Source organism: Capra hircus, chromosome 1 (genome assembly GCF_001704415.2).
Source record: "Capra hircus breed San Clemente chromosome 1, ASM170441v1, whole genome shotgun sequence".
NCBI classification, from domain to species: domain Eukaryota; kingdom Metazoa; phylum Chordata; class Mammalia; order Artiodactyla; family Bovidae; genus Capra; species Capra hircus.
The window spans coordinates 149,326,238-149,347,978 of NC_030808.1; the positions used below are offsets into that span (position 1 = coordinate 149,326,238).

At 46.8% G+C, this 21,741-nt stretch overlaps 1 protein-coding gene across 1 annotated transcript in view; it reads right to left on the reverse strand.

Annotated features, from left to right (window-relative positions):
• Positions 18,080–21,741, reverse strand: part of DSCR3 (DSCR3 arrestin fold containing) — a 34,096-nt gene continuing 30,434 nt past the window's right edge. The window contains exon 8 of the mRNA XM_005675700.3: positions 18,080–19,949. Within this exon, the coding sequence (XP_005675757.2) occupies positions 19,867–19,949 (83 nt within the window). The 3' untranslated portion in view covers positions 18,080–19,866. The remainder of the gene's footprint in view (positions 19,950–21,741) is intronic.

The window sequence follows — 21,741 nt, forward strand, 5'->3', positions numbered from 1 at the left end:
CAGCCCAGGCAGGGGGCACTTCTGATACAATTATAGCCGCATCCAGTAGCCTACTCGCCAAACCTTTGCTTCCACCCTTGACCCCCCCCCTGGGGCCCACTCCCACCCCATGCAGTCACTGGAAATTCTGGACCCAGTCCAGCCCCACAGACCTACACTCAGTGGATCTGCCTTGCAGGGCTCCAGGCCCCCACATCCGGGCCCACGTGCTCCCCCACTGCCGCCCTCAGCCTTGTTCTCCCCTCACCTCCTGCAGCAGGACCTGGGTCGCCCCCACCAGCCCCCTTCCGGGGCCCCACCACCGGCTGACCCCCAGACCCCTCTTCTTCCCACCCCACTGTCTGCTTCCCTTCAGTCGTGTGGCTAGCAGATTATTTATCCTCGGAGCTTTAGCTTCCATGTTCCTATGAGGACTAAATGAGGGTGCTTGCACATAGTAGCTGCTCAATAAACACTTTAAAAAAACATGCCCACTCAGTATCAGAGCCACCCCCGCAAACCAGCCACGGTGGTCTCTGAATCGGGTGCCTCCAACCTTCCTCACCTCCCCCAGAGGTGCCTGGCACCTGGCACCAGACACTGCCTGGCCAGTGTCACCCAATGCTTTTTATGAACGACCATTTCTCAAGTGTGGTAGAGTCTTCTGGCTACTGCTCTGAGTGATCACAGATATCACAGCACTTGGTTTCTCCAAGCCCCCTGCAAAGTAGTGCTAACTCTTAACTCCCATTTTATAGATGAGAAAACAAGTCCAAACAGTTCACTCAACTTCCCCAAGGCCACATAGCTGGAAGATGTCAGAGTCAGGATCAGCCCCTGCCCAGCTGACTTACTGCTCCAGCCTTTCATCTGCTGGCCACTTCCCCTGCAGCCAGAAGAATTCAGGCCCCCAGGCGGCAACAGAAACTTCAGCTACATATTCTGAAAGCACTCAGTACTTCACCACTAAGGAGGATGTTTGTTGTGGTGGTTGTTTAGTCACTAAGTTATGTCCTCATGGACTCGAGCCCACCAGGCTCCTCTGTCCATGGGATTCTCTAGGCAAGAGTACTGGAGTGGGTTGCCATTTCCTTTTCCAGGGAATCTTCCCGACCCAGGGACCGAACCTGTGTCTCCTGGATTGGCAGGCAGATTCATTACCATGGAGCCAAGGATAATGTTGCTCTTCAGTCTGTAAGTTGTGTCCGACTTTTTGTGACCCCATGAACTGTAGGACGCCAGGCTTCCCTGTCTATCACCAACTCCCAGAGCTTACTCAAACTCATGTCCATCAAATCGGTGATGCCATCCAACCATCTCATCCTCTGTTGTCCCCTTTTCCTCCAGCCTTCAGTCTTTCCCAGCATCAGGGTCTTTTCCAATGAGTCAGCATCTTCACATCAGGTAGCCAAAGTATTGGAGCTTTAGCTAAAGCATCAATCCTTCCAGTGAATATTCAGGGTTGATTTCTTGAATAATGTTAGTGTGGCTTTTTCATTGATGCCCTTTATCAAGTTGAGCAAGTTATCTATTCCTAATTTGTTGAGAGGTTTTTTTTCTTTTTAAGCAGAAATTAATGTTGGAGTTCTCAGATGCCTTTTCTGTGTCAGGTTGATTTTGGTTTTCTTTTTTCAGTCTGCTAATATGGCAAATTACAGTGATTGTCTTTCATATATTAAGGCAACCTTACTTTCTTAGGATAAAGCCCATTTTGCATCCCTTTTCATATTCTTAAGTTCGATTTTCTAATTTGTTTTAGAATTTTTGCATCTATGTCTATGAGGAATATTAGTCTGATTAATCTTTTCTTCTTATGTCTTCCCTCTGGTTTTTGTAACAGAGTGATTTGTGGCCTTATATAATGATTTTAGAAGTATTCCTCCTTTTTGATTTTCTGAAGGAGTTGGTGTAGCATTGGTACTATGTCTTTCAGAAATGTTTGGTAGAATTTATCATTAAAACACATCTGAACCTGGATTGCTGTTTTCATTTTGAATCAGTTCAAAATACATTTTAATTCTGATTTTCTCTTTGACCCACTGGGTTATTTTTAAAGTGTGTTATTTAGTTTCCGTATATTTGGGGTTTTTTCATATATCTTTTTATTTCCAATTTATTATTTTTTTAATTTCCATGAGTCAGAAAGCATACTTTGTATGATTTGAATCCTTTTAAAATTATTCAGTTGGTTTATGGCCCACAACATGGGGCCAAAACTTGGCAAACATTCCACTCACACTTAGAAAGAATGTGTATTCTGCTGTTTGTTGGTAGATCAAGTACCCTATAAATGTCAATCAACCAGTGGAATTAGTCAATACATTGATCAAGCCTCCTATATACTTTGATTTTCTTTCAATTTGTTCTCCCAATTAGTGTGTGAGACTTCTGCCTATAATTGTGGATTTCTCTCTTCTTGAAGTTCTAACAGATTTTACTTTGTGTGTTTTGAAGCTGTGTTATTAGGTACCTAATTATTTAGTATATAACCTCTTGATGAATTGTATACTCCTTACATTATGACTGATAACTAACTGATATGATGGTGACTGCAGCCATGAAATTAAAAGATGCTTCCTCCTTGGAAGAAAAGCTATGACCAACCCAGACAGCATATTAAAAAGAAGAGACATTGCTTTACTGAAAAGGTCCATATAGTCAAAGCTATGGTTTTTCCAGTAGTCATGTATAGATGTGAGAGTTGGACTATAAAGATAGCTGAGTGCTAAAGAATTGATGCTTTTGAACTGTGGTGTTGGAGAAGACTCTTGAAAGTCCCTTGGACTGCAAGGAGATCCAACCAGTCATTCCTAAAGGAAATCAGTCCTGAATATTCATTGGAAGGACTGATGCTGAAGCTGAAACTCCAATACTTTGACCACCCAATGCGAAGAACTGACTCATTTGAAAAGACCCTGATGCTGGGAAAGATTGAGGGCAGGAGGAGAAGGAAAAGACAGAGGATGAAATGGTTGGATGGCATCACTAACTCGATGGACTTGAGTTTGAGCAAACTCTGGGAGATAGTGAAGGACAGGGAAGCCTGGTGTGCTGCAGTCCATAGGGTCTCAAAGAGTCGGACATGACTGAGTGACTGAACTGAACTATCATTATGAAGTGGCCATTTTTTATTTCCAGTAATATTCTTTGGTCTGAGATCTTCTTTGATATTAGCATAGCTACCAGTTTTCTTTTGGTTAGTTTTGGAACAGTATATCTTTCCCCATTTCTTTACTTTTAACCTAGTTGTCTTTATACTAGGTACTTTTTAAGCAGCATATAGTTAGGTATTACATTTCTAGCCAATCTGACAATTTATGCCTTTTAATTAGGGTGTCTGGACACTTACATTTGGTGTAATTGTGGGGTTTAAATCCACCATCTTGCAATTTGTTTCCTATTTGTAGTATCTTTTCATTCCCATTTCTTTTTGCCATATTTTTGAGTAATTATATATTAATTTGTTGATTTTAGTGTTGATTTATGATTTATAATATACATTTTAAACTTCCTTCCAATAATATTGTGCCAGTTTTCTTAGGAGAACCTTACAGCCGTATTCTTCCATTTCCCCTTCTGGCCTTGGTGTCATGGTTGCTGTACACTTTAAACCCTGTAATTATAAACTCTACAGTACATTGCATTTGCTCCAGTGTCTAGAGTCTGTATTTCAGTGTCTTCCCTTAAACAGTGTGAAGTTTTATGCTGAAAGGCAGTTACTTTGCTGGTAGAACTGAACCTTCCACCCGTCAGTAGGCTTTGTCAGGGAAGGTTTGGATGGCCTTGCCCTGGAGCTGGAGGACTCCCCCTAAGAGGGCTGCCTTTTCTCGAGTGTCTGCTGAAGGACCGGGGTGCTAGGCCAGTTCTCTCCGCTCTGGCTGGTCAGAGCCCCAGCCCTCTATGAGTCCCCAAAATCTCCACGTCTCCCAGCCCCTCGGGAGCGGTTCTCTGTCAGGCCTCGTGGAGTCTTGTCCCGCACACGCACAGCATAGCGTTGGGCTGAGCCGGAACCTGCGTGTTGACTTCCGGAGCCCCCTCTCCGTGCGCGCGCGCGGTTCCAGCCACCTCAGCGGCCTGAACCGCAGTCTTTCTTGCAGGCCCCCAGCGAGGCCAAGCTGCTGTCAGGCCAAAGCCCTGGTGAGTCTAGCCTCGCCTCAGGGTCCACAGTCCTGCGCCGGTTTCTATACAGATTCCGAGAGCAGTTGCTTCGTGTGTGTCCAGTTTTATATTCTTCTGATGTGAGGGAGTAAGTCCTTTGCCTGTTCTTCAGTTCTGACGCGATCCGAAAGTCCTGGAGGACCCTGAGGAAACAGGGTGTCTGACGCTCCATCTGAGGTTGCTGGCGCTTCCGGAAGGCGCGTCTCGGTCTCCGCCCTCCCACCTCTGCGCGCCCTCTGTTGCCCTTACACGGCTGTGTGGGCCGAGGTTTGCGGAAGGAACGGATCGAGGAAGCGCTTCGTGACTCAGTGACGTGTCAGAGCGGCTCTGACAGAGAGCCCGTGGAACCTGCTGGTATATTGGGGAAAATTTGTATTTTGACAGGGCAAGGCGGAAAAAAAGAATTCAGCTTAACCTCGCCTTGAGAAATCTGAGAAATCCTGCGGACACCTTAGTTAAGCTTTACATTCCTTGTAGTACCTACAGGGGCATCTGCCTACAAAATGGTGAAACGTTATCCTAGAAACACAACAAATAAATGAATGAGCTGAGTTTACGTTTTCACTTCAAAAGTCAAAAGAGAGTCATTTCTATATATTTCTGTGCTTTTTTTTTCCCCTTGAGTGGTCACATGATTTTAGATTTAAGTTCTGATGCCACGCTCTCTTATAATCCTAACGCTCTGACCACCCACCCCGAGCCACACTTCAGGAGAGGCTGGCTCTTTCTGTCTCGAGAAGTTTCTGCGTGTCAGGGCGGCGTGACCGCCCCCGAGGCGGGTCATTAGGGTGCCTGGCGCGGCAGCCCCTGGCAGGGCCCTCGTGCGCTCCCTTGACAGCGGGTGGAATCGGGCCTTGGGGGCCGGGAGAGAGGGAAGGAGAGTGTGCAGAAAGGAATCCGCAACTAGGCTCCAAGCGCCGCCCGGAGCCCCGAGACTCCTCCAGCCTGGGGACCCCGCCCGGGAAAGCGGAGCCCATAGAGCACAGATGTGGCCTTCCGCCTCTGGGGGAGGCTGCGGGGGTGCCCAGGGCTGGGGGTGCCAGCCCTGGGGCTCCGTGGGGCCCTGTTCCCTGTCTTCTCGCTGTCTCTCTCCCTGCCTCCCTCCCCTGGGCCGCCAGGACGGGAGCTGGCAGAGCCACTTTCTGCTGGGACCCGGCGAGGGGCAAAGGGCCTGCAGACCGCTGTCCCCCGCTGACCGAAAACATAAAGGGGACAAGACGGGGTGAGCTGAGCCCAGAGCACAGATGAAGAAGATGTGAACTCCGGAACTTCCTTCCCTGCCTTTTGCCAGCTGTCACCACACACCGATCCTAAAAATAGTCTTTTTAATCCTGAGGAAGCAACCAGAGGAGAAACCGACTGGTTTATTTTTAAAACTTAACGTGTCTGTTAGAAGCACTGTAGGGATGCTCCGAGGTTCTGGCTGTCAAACCCTCTGACCTGGGGGTGTGGTCATGGAGAGCGGGGACGCACCCCACAAACAACAGCGGTGTGGAAACACAGGGACCGCAAGTGAACAAACCCACCAACATCCAGCCACGGGGGCTCAAAGATCCAGGACGGCTCCCTCCTCTTTTTTTAAAATTTATTTTATATGAAGGATAATTGCTTTACAGAATTTTGCTGTTTTCTGTCAAACCTCAACCTGAATCAGCCACAGGTAGACATATATCCCCTCCCTTCTGAACCTCCCTCCCATCTCCCTCCCCACCCCACCCCACCAGCTTGATACAGAGCCCCTGTTTGAGGTTCCTGAGTTTCCCACCTCTTAAAAAAAAATTACTTATTTCTTTCTGCTGTGCCGGGTCTTCATTGCTGCTCGGCTTTTTTTAGTTGCACTGAGTGCAGGCTATTCTCCCTAGTTGAGGTGCTCCGGCTCGGCATCGTGGTGGCTTCCCTTATTGCAGATCACGGGCTCTAGGACGCAGAGGCTCCAGTAGTTGTGGCTCAGGGGGCTTAGCTGCTGCACAGCATGTGGGATCTTCCCAGACCAGGGATTGAACCTGTGTCTCCTGCATTGGAAGGCAGGTTCTTTACCACTGAGCCACAAGGGAAGGCCCTGGCTCCCTCCTCTTTTTCAGCCATGCTTCCCCACTGCCTGAACCTCACTGGGGTTTCATGGGAAGAGTGGACCAGATGGGGATTCAGTGCCTGGCTAATGGCATCTGTTCGGCACACCTCGTTCTGGGCTGTGAGGCTCATGACACAGCTGATCCCAGCACCCTGCACAGCGCAGGAGTGTCTGAAATAGAATGCTTTCCTGTCACAGGCCTGCTCCCCGAGTCCTTCTGGGTGTTAGGTCGCTCTGCTCCCTCAGCTGGAGTCTGGGAGGCCCAGGAGAATTTGTGGTCGACCAGTTCACCCACCGGCCCAGACCTTGTTATCAGCCACGGTTCTTGCCCATACTCTTCTCACTGGAATCCCTGCAATCACTGAAGCCTCCTCTGACCATGGTTCCCAGACCAGCCAAATCTGACTTTTCAGGGCTGAGATCCACCTTATAGACCGAATCCCCCTGAGTTCTGAAGCCATAACCCGCTGTGTGACTGTATTTGGAAGATCTCCTGGAGGAGGGCAGGGCAGACCACTCCAATATTCTTGCCTGAAGAATCCCATGGACAGAGGACCCTGGCTGACTACAGTCCATGGGGTCACAAAGACTCAGACACGACTGAGCAACTAAGCACAGCACAAGGTTAAAAGAGACCCTAAGGGCAGAACCCTAATCCGATAGGACGGTGTCCCTGAAAGAAAAGGAGGAGACACTGGAGATGTACACGCACAGACAGAAGATCCTGTGAGCCACAGTGAGAAGGTGGCTGTTTGAAGCCTAGGAGAGAGGCCTCCTTGAGAGGAGAAACCAAACCTACAGACACCTTGATCCAGGAGCTGTGAGAGAATCCATTTCTTATTTAAGTCAGCCAGTATGTGGTATTTTGCTGTGGCATTCCTTGCAAATGAACACAATCCAGCATCAGCATTTTTCCTCTTTCAAGATAACTTTGGCTATTCTAGGTTTTTTTGCATTGCTAAATACAATTTAGAAGCAGACTGTCCTTTACTACAAAAGTCCTGCCAGGGGGGTTAGAATTGCACTGCATCTATGGATCAATTTTGAAAGAATAGACACCTGAACCATACTGATTCTTCCCATTTTCTAAACATGATATGTTTCTCCATTAATTTAAATCATGTAAAATTTTCCTTATCAATGTTTTATAATTTCAGTCCAGCATTTCATATCTTTCATGAAAGGTATTCCTAAGAATTTTATATATTTTGATACTGCTGGAAATGCTGTTTTTAAATTTCATGTTGTTAAAAAACAAATTTTTGCTGGCACACAAATATAATTTTTCAATATTGACCTTATATCCTACAACCTTGATAAATGTTATTAATTCTAGCAGTACTTCTTATTCCTTAGAATCTTCTATGTAGACAACCATGTCTGCAAATGGAGACAATTTTACTTTTTCCCTTCCAATCTTATGCCTCTTTTTTTCTTACCTTGATGCACTACCTAGGACTTCTGGTACAAGGCATTATCCCCTTGTTTCAGTTTTAGGGGAAGAGAATTTAGTCTTTCATCAATAGTATGATGTTAGCTGTAGGTTTTCCATTGGATGCCCTTTATCCAATTAAGAAAGTTTCCTTCATATTCCTAGTTTGTTGAGAGGGTTGTTGGTGGTGCTTTTGTTTCTTTGTCGTTAATAGATGCTGAATTGTGTCAGTTTTTTCACTGATCGTATGATGTTTCTCTTTTATTCTATTGATGTGGTAAATCACATTGACTTTCCAGTGTTGAACCTCAAATAAACCCTACTTGTTCAAGATGTATAGCTGGATTAGATTTGATAAAATTCTATTGAAGACTTTTGCATCTGTGTTCATGAGGGATCTCAGTCTGTAAATTCCGTTGTTGGAATGTCTTTGCCAGGATGTGGAATTAGGGTTTTGTTGACCTCATAAAATTAACTGCAAAATGTTCTCTCTTCTGAAAGAGCTTATATGATATTGGTATTATTTCTTCGTTGAATGTTTGATAATTTGGATTTTTCTCTGGAAAAGTTTTATATAAAGATTAAAATATATAGGGCCACTCCCATTTTCCATTTCTTTTTGAGTCAGTTATGGTAATTTGGGTCTTTCAAGGAATTTTTCATTAATATGAATTGTCACATTCGTTGGAGTAAAGTTGTTTAAATATTTCCTTATTATCCTTTTAATATGTAAAGGACCAGTAGATATTTCTTCATTTCTGCTATTGGTTATTTGTATTTTCTTTTTTTTTCCCTTCATTAGTTTTGCTAGTTTATCAGTTTTACTCAGGGAACCAGTTTTTGGCTTTGTTAAATTTTTCTATTGTTTATTGCTCTTCCTTTTCTAACTTCTTAGATCATTGGTTTTAAACTTACTGTCTTTTCTCTTAATAGCATTGAAACATGTATATTATCATATGTGAAACAGATCACCAGTCCAGGTTCAGTGCATGAGACAGGGTGCTCAGGGCTGTTACACTAGGATGACCCTGAGGGATGGAATAGCAGGGAGGGGAGGTGAGAGGGGATTCAGGATGGGGAACACATGTACACCCTTGGCGGATTCATGTCAATGTATGGCAAAAACCACCACAATGTTGTAAAGTAATTAGCCTCCAATTAAAATAAATTTTTAAAATAAGTAAAAATTTAAAAATAAATAAATGTATTGTCTTTTCTCTTATATGCAATTAAATGATAATTTCCCTCTAAAGCATGCAGTAGCTGTATCTTACAAGTTTTGATGTGTTGTGTTTTCCTTTTTTATTCAGTAACAAAATTTGTTCTAAATTTCCTTATATCTTCTTTGATCCATGGATTATTTAAAAGTATATTTAATCTATAATATTTAGAGCTTTTCTAAATATCTTACTGTGATACAACTCAATTATATTTAACTACTGTGATCTGATATAATTCAGTTGTGATCTGAGAACATTCTTTGTATGATTTGAATCCTTTTAAATCTATTGATTTCAATCTATTTAATCCTTTTCAATCTATTCTGGAAGATGATGAAGGACAGGGAAGCCTGGCATGCAGCAGCCCATGGGATGGCAAAGAATCAGACATGACTAAGCAACTGAACAACAACAAAATCTATTGATATTTATTTTATGGCTCCACTTTTAAACCATATACTAAGTAACTTGAGTCTCTGCTGCCAGAGGGAGATTTGAAACATCATCAAAGATGAATCCAGGAGCAAAATTGAGGTGTGAGGGGTTCCCAGGGAGCTGAGGGCTGCTGAAGCATGGAGTGGGCCGCTGAGAGGTGGGAGGAGGGTGGGTCCTGGGGGCTTCCTCTTGTAGGACAGGGTGGTGCCCTGCACCTCCTCCCCACCCCACCCCCACCCCTCCTTACCCCCACCCCCTCCCCCGCCCCAAAGTGGGTGTGTTGGAGATCTGTGAGGATGTTTATGGTTGTTAGAACGATTGAGAGTCAGGTGGGCAAGGACCAGGAACGTGAGATACTGTTCCACAGAGATAAGAAAGCCTCCCTCAGCAATCAGTGCAAAGAAATAGAGGAAAACAATAGAATGGGAAAGACTAGAGATCTCTTCAAGAAAATTAGAGATACCAAGGGAACATTTCAGGCAAAGATGTGCTCAATAAAGGACAGAAATGGTAAGGACCTATCAGAAGCAGAAAATATTAAGAAAAGGTGGCAAGAATACACAGAAGGACTGTACAAAAAAGATCTTCACAACCTGGATAATCACGAAGGTGTGATCACTCACCTAGAGCCAGATATCCTGGAATGTGAAGTCAAGTGGGCCTTAGGAAGCATCTCTATGAACAAAGCTAGTAGAGGTGATGGAATTCTAGTTGAGTGATTTCAAATCCTGAAAGATGATGCTGTGAAAGTGCTGCACTCAATATGCCAGCAAATTTGGAAAACTCAGCAGTGGCCACAGGACTGGAAAAGGTCAGTTTCCATTCCAATCCCAAAGAAAGGCAATGCCAAAGAATGCTCAAACTACCACGCAATTGCACTCATCTCACATGCTAGTAAAGTAATGCTCAAAATTCTCCAAGCCAGGCTTCAGCAATACGTGAACCGAGAACTTCCAGATGTTCAAGCTGATTTTAGAAAAGACAGAGGAACCAGAGATCAAATTGCCAACATCTGCTGGATCATGGAAAAAGCAAGAGAGTTCCAGAAAAACATCTATTTCTGCTTTCTTGACTACGCCAAAGCCTTTGACTGTGTGGATCACAATAAACTGGAAAATTCTTTAAGAGATGGGAATACCAGACCACCTGACCTGCCTCTTGAGAAACCTGTATGCAGGTAAGGAAGCAACAGTTAGAACTGGACATGGAACAACAGACTGGTTCCAAATAGGAAAAGGAGTACGTCAAGGCTGTATATTGTCACCCTGCTTATTTAGCTTCTATGCAGAGTACATCATGAGGAACACTGGGCTGGAAGAAGCACAGGCTGGAATCAAGATTGCTGGGAGAAATATCAATAACCTCAGATATCCAGATGACACCACCCTTTTGGCAGAAAGTGAAGAAGATAAAGAGCCTGTTGATGAAAGTGAAAGCAGAGAGTGACAAAGTTGGCTTAAAGCTCAACATTCAGAAAACGAAGATCGTGGCATCTGGTCCCATCACTTCATGGCAAATAGATGGGGAAACAGTGGCAACAGTGGCTGACTTTATTTTTCTGGGTTCCAAAATCACTGCAGATGGTGACTGCAGCCATGAAATTAAAAGACACTTACTCCTTGGAAGGAAAGTTATGACTAACCTAGATAGTATATTCAAAAGCAGAGACATTACTTTGTCAACAAAGGTCTGCCTAGTCAAGGCTATGGTTTTTCCAGTGGTCATGTATGGATGTGAGAGTTGGACTATAAAGAAAGCTGAGCACCGAAGAATTGATGCTTTTGAACTGTGGTGTTGAAGACTCTTGAGAGTCCCTTGGACTGCAAGGAGATCCAACCAGTCCATCCTAAAGGAAATCAGTCCTGAATATTCATTGGAAGGACTGATGCTGAAGCTGAAACTCCAACACTTTGGCCACCTGATGTGAAGAGCTGACTCATTTGCAAAGACGCTGATGCTGGGAAAGATTGAGGGCAGGAGGAGAAGGGGACGACAGAGGATGAGATGGCTGGATGGCATCATCAAGTCGATGGACATGGGTTTCGCTGAACTCTGGGAACTGGTGATGGACAGGGAGGCCTGGCGTGCTGCAGTTCATGGGGTCGCAGAGTTGGACACAACTGAGCGACTGAACTGAAATTGAATCCCACAGATCAAGAACTGGTCCGCTGCCCAGACTTTTCAAAGTCCCTCCGAGCTCAGTCTATGCACATCAGTCCTGCTGTCCAAGAACGCAAGTTATACATCGCATTTCAAGTTCCCTAGCAGCTACACAAAAAACATAAGAAGAAACAAGTAAAATTAATTTTGGGTATACATTTCACTTAACCTAGCAGATCCAAAGTAATATTTCAACCAATGTAAACATCATATATGTTCTACTGAAATATAGTTCCTCATCTTAAGAAAATTCTAAATGGCATCTACGACATGCAGGGCAGCCACACTAAATGCTCAGTAGCCATGTGCGGCCGGTGGCTTATGAACTGGATGGTACAGATGGAGACCCTTACCTCATTCTATGTAAATATCAAGTATCTTTTGCATTTTAGTGTAGTTGAATTTTCCAGCAATGTGTTACCATGCAAAAAGAGGCTTGAGGGGATTTGGGTGTTGGGGCTTTTTTGGCCATGCTGCATGGTTTGTGGAATCTCAGTTCCCCAACCAGGGATTGAATCAGGGGCACAGCAGTGAAAGTCCAGAATTCTAACCACTGGGTCACCTGGGAATTCCTGAGGTTTGAATCTACTTTTTTCCCTGAACTTTACCACGAGTTGTTCACCGATTTGGAAAGTGATGTCATCTATCATCACAGCACACTTGAATCAGCTGCGTTTGTTATTAATAGTTGTTGTCTTCATGGTCATCTTCCCTGCTGGTTCAGCTGGTAAAGAATCGCCTGCAGTGCAGGAGACCCTGATTCGATTCCTGGGTTGGGAAGATGCCCTGGAGAAGGGATGGGCTACCCACTCCAGTGTTCTTGGGCTTCCCTGGTGACTCAGTTGGTAAAGAATCAGCCTGCAGGGCAGGAGATCCCGGTTCGATTCCTGGGTCGGGAAGATCCCCTGGAGAAGGAAAAGGCTACCCACTCCAGAATTCTGGCCTGGAGGACTCCATGGACGGTATAGACCATGGGGTGGCAAAGAGTTGGACATGACTGAGTGCCTTTGGCTTTCATAGTCACCCTGCCTGTGCGTACAGGCACTGCATACTTCAGTATTCTGCCGTGCTGTCTCCCAGTTCATCTGCATCTAAGCATCTACTTACTGAAACACACTTTTCTTTCTTGTATACATTACAGTTGAACATTATGTTGACTTTGAAAAATTATGTGTGTAGGTGGCTTATGCTATGTATACATTTCTTATCAGGTACTTACTATAGGAGATCTTTAGATATATTCAAGCAGTTTTAAACTATCGCAAATCACGTAAATATTGGTCATGAGTAAAGATGTAAAAAGTACTAGTTATTAAAAGGAATGTCGGGCCCCTGTGCTGGAGGCAGGGAAAGGCCGTTCAGCAGAGGCAGGGCCCTGACTTGGGTCTTAAGTGCCTCTCTGGAAGCAGAATAGAAACCTGAACCAGTCTCCACTGTTGGGGTGGAGAAACGGGACAGATATTTTGCTTTACTCACTTTTTTATGCGGAAGTTGCACCAAAATGTCCCTGATTCTAGAAAACTGGGTGATGCCTTCAGATTATTTTCCAAGGTAAAGGCCTTCCCAGAAAATATCCCCTAGTATGTCAGTAAAGTGAGGTGTTAGTCACTCAGTCGTTACCCCACCAACTGTAGCCCGCCAGGCTCCTCTGTCCATGGGATTCTCCAGGCAAGAATGCTGGAGTGGATTGCCATTCCCGTCTCCAGAGGATCTTCCCACTCCATGGATTGGACCCGGGTCTCCTGCATTGCAGGCAGAGTCTTTACCTTTGAACTACAGAAAGCCTACTGTGTAAAGTAACTGTAAAACAATTTATTTTACTCTGGGATGCCCTTTGCAGTTAACAGGATCTTAGTTCCTTGGCCCAGGCTGCAACCCATGCCCCCTGCATTGGAAGTCTGGAGTCCTGTCCACTGGACCACCAGGGAATTCCTGAAAATAATGGCACTTTTAAATGCCATTTTTTTCTTACTCATCTTGGAATCCGTTTCCTGGTCTTAAACTGATTTTATCTACCAGCATCTGACAAGTTTTCTGCTCTAAGAATTTCCCTCTTAAAGCTAGGTGGAGCAGGTAATAGTTCATCTGAAGACCCAGAGTATCATAGAGTGAAATCACTATGCCTCTTATGCAACCACATGTGGCAGAAGAATTGTATTTTATGCCTTTTTTACATTTTTCTTATTTTAAAAGATTTTTTTATATGGAGCATTTTTTAAAAAAACCTTTATTGAATTTGTTACAATACTCCTTCTATTTTATATTTTGGTTCTTTGTCTCGGGAGGCTTGTGTGATCTTAGCTCCCTGACCTAGGATCGAACCTGCACCCCTGCATTGGCAGGTGATGTCGTAACCACTGGACCACCAGGGCAGTCCCTACATTTTTCTCAATGCCAGTAAAAAGAAAAGGACATGGCCTCTTAGTATAGATGTAGTGACCAACAGGGAAAAATGAAAATTTATTTTTAGGGTATTACGAGTATAAATTCTGACTTTCTATGACCCTCTGTTTTCTAGTCTGTCTTACCCTAAAGTGAGAGGCCAGTGAAAACAGAGACCATCTGCTTGACCCCAGTGCCCAACAGTAAGTGAGCAGCAGATATCTGTTGATAAAGTTGCTGTTGGTCTCGCCTCTTCCCTGCGGGAATGAAAATGTCCACCATTCACCCAGCACTTTCTGTGGACCAGCCCTGTGCCGGCTGTTTGAATCCTTCAAGATGGGAGTTATTGTCCATATTTCACAGATGAGGGATGATCTAATTTATGTTTCTACGTGCTCCAGAGGCAGGCCTGGGGATTATATATGCAGTCACTAACTAAATGTGGTTGAGCTAATTTAGGTTTTAAGTTCATCTGTTTTTCAAAACAATGGCTGATTCAGCGGCAGTACCCACAGGTTGGTGATCTCATTGGCTCTCCTGCGGGCCCTTATTCAACCGGCATTTGCTGAGCACCTGCCCCACGCAGGGCCCGGGAGGCTTAGCTAAGCCCCTCACACTGTGTGATGTGAGCTGGGCCCAGGGGTGGGTAGGAAATCTTGCTCCCCCAGATGACTGCTCTGCGTCTGAGGGCGAAGTTAGAGACCTGCCAGAACGCCCAGTCTTCGATGAGCGAAGCCCCCGCGCAGGTGGTGGTCCTCTGGCTTCTATGAGAAGCACCAGCTGCCAGCCTGGGCTCTCTTCTCAGCATTTAGAGGAATCACTCCAATCAAGCCTGTAGGCTTTAAAAGCCTGGACATTTCCAACACGCAGCCAAGGCAGAGGACCAGCAAACCTGCAGATGCCGGCCACTTGGACGACTAAATCAATCGCATTCACATCTGGCCTGGAAGGATTTCTTTGAGATGGCCTGGTTGCCTCCCTTGCCGCAGTCAGGGGCCTATTTGGGGACTGGCAGTGCCAGCCCCAGCACTCACCGCTAGGAGACCTTGGGAAGTTACACTGACCTCTCACTGCCTCAGTTTCCTCATCTGTAAGATGGGGACATGAGAGTGCTCTTTATAGGCTTGTAAGAATTAGAAGTTAATTCACATAAAGCACTACGACAGTGCCTGGTGCAGTTAAGTGCTGGGTAAGTGTTAGCTGTTGTCACAAACTACAGGCCAGACCTGAGACTCAAGTAAAGGTAAACAGCAGCCTTCCCTACTCCTCTCTGCTCACCTGAGAGACTTCAGCTGGACAGATACTACTGCCTGGTATGGGTGGGACCTGTGGGCATAGACTCAGGCGTGCCGCCCCGGGACTGATGGCTGACAACCATTCTTGGGGACTGGGGCTTCCCAGGCAACACTAATGGTAAAGAACCTGCCTGCAATGCCAGAGATGCGAGAGACCTGGGTTCAATCCCTGGATCAGGAAGATGCCCTAGAGGAGGAAATGGCAGCCCACTCCTGAAATTCCCATGGACAGAGGAGGCGGGCTACAAGAGAGTAGCCCATAGAGTCGAAGAATCAGACACGACTGAGTGCACACACAGACACACACACCCATCCCCACCCTCCATCCCCAGGTCCTACAGCCTACCCGAGTCACACAATCTCTTCTTCACACGTGCCACATTTTCTACATGTTTTTTCAAGCATTCTCTAAGCTGTTACTGTTTTGTTGGCTTGTTTTAGGTTTATATAAATCCCAGGATGAATTGTGTACATTCAGTTCAGTTCAGTCACTTAGTCGTGTCCGACTCTTTGCAACCCCATGAATCGCAGCACGCCAGACCTCCCTGTCCATCACCAACTCCTGGAGTTCACTCAGACTCACGTCCATCAAGTCCGTGATACCATCCAGCCATCTCATCCTCTGTCGTCCCCTTCTCCTCCTGCCCCCAATCCCTCCCAGCATCAGAGTCTTTTCTAGTGAGTCAACTCTTCGCATGAGGTGGCCAAAGTACTGGAGTTTCAGCTTTAGCATTGTTCCTTCCAAAGAAATCCCAGGGCTGATCTCCTTCAGAATGGACTGATATGGATCTCCTTGCAGTCCAAGGGACTCTCAAGAGTCTTCTCCAACACCATAGTTCAAAAGCATCAATTCTTCAGCGCTCAGCCTTCTTCACAGTCCAACTCTCACATCCATACATGACTACTGGAAAAACCATAGCCTTGACTAGACCAAAGATTTAATGTCACATTTGAAAATTATCATAGCATACTTTACCTTTAAAAAAATTCTCATAGATGTTTTCAATCTTTTTCTTGATCCGAACCATAAATATATTTGTGTGTATATGTATGTCCAGATGTATGCCAACTTACAGTCCATCAGCGTTGCATTAGAATACATTAAAAAAAATTTTTTTTGGCCAGATCATGTGGCTTTCAGGATCTCGGATCTCCAACCAGAGATTGAACCTGGGCAACTGTAGTGAAAGCCTTAAATTCTAATCACTTGGAATTCTTAAACCTGGAATTCTAACTCCCAAAATATTTAATTTTTTTGAAATAGAGTTGGTTTACAATGTTAGTTTAAAGGGTATAGCATAGTGATTATTATTTTTTTTTGTCTGAGCTGCACAGCTTGTGGGATCTTAGTTCCCTGACCAGGGATCCAACTGGGGCCTGGCAGTGAAAGGACCAAGTCCAAACCACTGGACCACCAGGGAATTCCCACAATTCAGTATTTTTGCAGATCATTTTTCATAGGTTATGACAATAAAATGTATGTAATTTCCTATGCTATATGGTATATCCTTGTAGCTTATCGATTTTACATACAGTAGCATCTGTTAATCCCACACCTCTCATTTGTCACTCCCCTTTCCCCCCTCCCATTTGGTAACCACAAGTTTATTTTCTATATTTGTGTGTCTGTTTCATTTGGCCAGGCTGTGCAGCCTGCAGGCTGTGGGATCTTAGTTCCCCAACCAGGGATTGAACCCAGGTAACCTGCAATGAGTGTGGAGTCCTAACCACTGGACTGCCAAGGAATTCTGTTCCCGTTTTGTACATACATTCACTTGTATTATTTTTTAGATTTCACATATGTGATATCATAAGGTATTTATCTTTCTCTACCTTGGCTAAGCATAATATTCTCCATGTCCATCCATGTGGCTACAAATGGCAGTATTTCATCCTTCTTTATGTCAAGTATTCCCTGGTTGAGGAACTAAGATCCCATATCTCAGAATAACTAAGCCCGAGAACCACATCTACTGAGGCTGTGCACTCTGGAGTCCTTGTGCCACACTAGAGAAGCCCGTGTGCAGCAACAAAGATCCTGTGTACCACAACTAAGGCCTGATGAAGCCAAATAAATAAATAGTAAAAAAAACAAGATCAGCATAGATACTTCTCCAAAGATGATGGGGCTTCCTTTGTGGCTCAGACGGTAAAGAATCCACCTGCAATGTGGGAGAGACCTGGGCTTGATCCCTGTGTTGGGAAGATCCCCTGGAGGAAGGCATGGCAACCCACTCCAAAATACTTGCCTGGAGAATCCCATGAACAGAGGAGCCTGGCAGGCTACAGTCCATGGGGTCACAAAGAGTTGGAAACGACCAGATGACTAAGCACAACACAGCAATGAACACAGGAGATGTTCAACATTATCAGTTATTAGGAAAATGCAAATCAGAGTTACAAGATACCACTTCACACCCAGGATGACTGATAAAAAAGGTAGACAATTACAGGTGGTGACGAGGATGTGAAGTTAGAACCTTGCACATCACTGGTATGTAAGATGGTGCAGATGCTTGGAAAACGTTTTTGTGGCTCCCCAAAAGATTAAACACAGAGCCATCATATGATCCTGAACTTCTAGATATAGATCTAAGGGAAATAAAAATGTATGTTCATACCAAAGCTTGTATATGAACGTTCACAGCTGAAATTTTAATAATGAAAAAGTGAAAACACCTCAAATGTGTTAACTGATGAGTGAATAAAAGTGTGGTGTATCTACAAAATGGAGTATTATCTGGTAATGAACAGTAACACAGCACTAGGGAGATGAGCGGAGATGAAAGGGCAGGAAGACCTCTAGCTTGCCACCTCTCCTGAGCGCACCAAAATTACAACTGTTTACAGAATAACCATTGAAGAAAAAGACCAGAGCCTACCCAAAAAGATCTTCTACAATTAAAGCCATTCAGAAGGAACCACAGGAAACCTTTTTTTTTTTTTAAAACGTTTTATTTCTGATTAATCTCTCCACCTTTCCTGTGGAACGCACGACATGGCTGAGAACTGGCACCAGGCTCCCATTTCTGCGGGAGCACCAAGAGCCAGAAGGTCCTCTGGCCTAACCGGCCTTTTCCAAGGAAAGCGTACTGTTTTAGATTCACGGTTCACGGCCTCTTCCCTTCACCTCCCCTTCCTCCTGTTCTAATGGAAAAGCCTGATCACGGGACACCCCCACTCCAGCCAGGTCAGTAGTGGGACCACTGTCCAAGACACCCAAACATCCGAGTTTTCCTTAACAATGGATGGTGAGGTGTCCCTCGAGGTTGAACAAAATGCTAAAGGAGGCCAGGCTGCTGGCAGCTCTTCAGGTGATTATTCCCTGAGGGAGAATAATCGTAACATCACTTTTACGTCTGTAACATCGGTTTACTTAAGACATTACATAGGAATACAGGTCCCCAACCTTTGCTCCAAATTCTCATTTAGCTTCTTCCCCCGTCAGACACAATCTCTACATGTGCTACTTCCCAGAAGCGCGGACTCCTTGTTTTCTGCTGGTCTGGCTTAAACGCAGCGTCAGATCGCTGCTGAGGTCGGATACGCATAAAAGGAGATGTATAAACTATCCTGTTTTCTGGGAACACCTCTTTACATGACTCGGTGAGTAAGTTGTATCCGATGCGCTGGTGAAGCCCGAGGGTTGGAGCAGAGCCTGAGTTGAGTCTGTCTGCCCTCAGCATCGGCGTCACCAGAGCTGGCCTGGGACAATGGAAGGACCACTGGGGCCCCCTCGGCGGGAGCCTGCCAGGCAGGGGGCTGCTGTGGAAGGCCAGGCAGTGTGCACTTCTGAGGTGAACTCACGCGAACCCACGGAAACAGTGGTAGGATTTGAAGGAAGAAATGTGTTGTCACAGGCCCACCTTACACTGAGAAAATTCCCACGGGAGGCGGGGGAGAAAATGGCTTCCGGCCAACTCCCGAGCCCACCCCCACCACAGGTCCTCCAGGCCGAACGGCAAGCTCTTGGGAGTCCGGGCCCCACGCAGCACGGAGGGGGTGTCTTCATGCCGGGAGTCCTGCCCCTCAGCACCCAGCCCAAGGCGGTGCCGACCTGCGGCTTGACCCCCTCACAGAACCGCGCACTGGAACGGACTCTGGGAAGATGGCGGCAGGCCACGTCACAGCAGGCCCTGAGAGAAACACTCCAGCGCCAGCCGTGGTCACCAGACCCTCGCTCCCCCGAAGGCAAGGCACATCTTCCCCAGGTTCCCTAAAAGGTTTGATGTTATCGTGAAAAAATGGCAGGAGAAAGGAGAGGGAAACCCATTACCCACTTCGGGTGAGCGGCCCTGCGCCATCCCCAGTGGGCGTGGCCAACGTCCTGAGCCGCCGCGGGAGCGACCGCCGGGGGCGGGGCGGGCGGAGTGGAGTCGCGGCCACCGCCACTCCCGGTCAGGAAGTTTCCTCCTCCCCGACCTCGCTCTCCAGCAAAGTTCAGCCCCTGTTAACTATTTTCTGAACGTGAACAGCAGGTCTGGTCAGGAGGCAGAAGACCACCTGCTCTCTGGGAAGCCATCTGGCCAAGACCGTTAAGAAATCCTGACGTGTTTCCAAGGGAAGCTCTGATGAGAGGGGCCTTGAAGAAACGCGGAAGGAGGGAGAGACTCTTTCTGATACAGAACCACCAAGAGAGCGGGTCCGTGCTGACAGCTTCAGCTCCTGGGTGGGTGGCAGGGGAATGACTGCATTTCCAAGGGCCGCCCTCGCAGTGCACTCCCTTGCTCCTGGCTACATCCTGCAGAGCTTCAGCGGGAAGTTCTCGGTGATGAGGTGGTCGGGGTGAAGCAGCACCACGATGTTCACCTCAAACTCTGGGGGAGAGAAAGGACAGACAGGCTCAACGCTCACCGACCCCGGAGGCGCGAACGCCAGCCCCGCTCGGGCTCCGCCGAACTCTGGACAGAGAGGCAGCAGCCCCTGCCTTGGGGCTCTGCACGCGCACCCTCCCAAGCTTCTAGGAGAAATCGGTGTAGGTGGCTACCCGGGCGGGACTGCCTGAGTATGTTGGTCTTCTCACCCTGGGACACTCTGTTAAGGTTCCGCATTTTCAAATACTCTCGTCCTCTTGTCTCTACTGCACAGAATCTCCTAGAATCCCATACGCTCATCAGTGCGCTTTGGCTTTCTTTTTAACCTGTCCTACCGTCCTGGGTGGACTAGCGGACCCCACGCTGGCCCGCAGCCCAACGGGAGCACCCCAGGCCAGGCGAGAAACAGCACTCAGAAAAGGCGGCAAGCTGTCTCCCGGCCGTCCCTTTGCAGCCTGGTTTATTTGTCCATGACACCTGTTCAAACATTCCTCTGCTACCTTCAGCACACAGAGGAATCTTTCTCCCCACTCTCTAGGTGCTAAGGGTCAGCACATGGATGACAGGGAAGGGGGTGTCTGAGGAGGGAGCCCCCGAAGAGAGACAAGCCCGCGTCCCTCCCCAGTGTGCAGGGAAGGGGCTGGCGGCCGGCTCCTCCAGGGTCCCCTGTGGCTGGAGTCCCCACGTCGCCTTGGCCTGGCACTGGCCAGGGCAGAAGTGTGTACCACAGCAGCTGCCATGTTCCCTTCCTCTTTCTGATGGCTGTCACAGGCCGCAACACCCTCTGGGCTGCCCAGCCCCATCCTGCCCTAGTCTTCCTGCGACCTTGCTGTCCTCCCTGGCGGGGACAGAGAGGAGGCCCGGCAGGCACAGAAGGCCCATGGCAGGACTGGTGCTGGCTTCCTCCCAGCGCGGAGGGCCACAGGCTCAGCTGGGGAGAGCTGTAGGCCTGGCCATGCCCAGGAAGTCCCCCAAGGTGGGCACCGTCGGGGTGGAGGAGCACACCCAGATGTGTGCCTAACTCAGGACACGGGGCTCACCCTATTCCCCCTTGAGAACGGAGCCTGACCTCCCGGCCATGAGACGGTGACCCCAGGGAAACGAAAGGCTACAGCGCTCAATGACCACAGGCCACCTCCTTCCTGCGGGGGCCCCTCAGCTGAAGGGGTGGCCACTGCACAACCCCCAAGCAAACAAAACATGAGCCACAAGGACAAAAGCACCACCAATGTCTCTGCTGATGGGCTGAGGGCATTATTTCTATGGAGGAATCATGGGCGCTACATTAAATGCTACATGGATGCTTTGTAAAGTCTGACAGAAATAAGGTACAGATAGTACAGGTGCCTAATGCAGTGTAGCAGAAAAGAATAATTTTTGGACCTTCCTTAAAGTTTACATAGGAAAACCAAGTTGAAAAATTGACAGATAAGCTCCTCCTCCTTAACTTAAAAATCAAAGGTACAGCTGACCCTTGAACAACCAAGGTCAGGGAGGCTCCCACCCAGTCACACATCCACACGGAATTTACAGGCTGCCCCTTATTTGGCACTTCCACCACAACTGCGGTTCTCTATCTGCAGATTCAACCACAATACAAGGTGAAGGGAGAAAAAGCAGGACTGAAAAGTGCGTCTTAACGCGACTCAGATCTTGTGGTCCAAGTATGTGTCATGTGAACACTGAAAACCACCAACTTCCCCTCAGCTGCCAGAGCCACAGCCCTTGGGAAGATGACTGTGTTCACTGGGCTGTCACAGGTCTTGTGTCCCCATCAAATACCAGCCCATCAGAG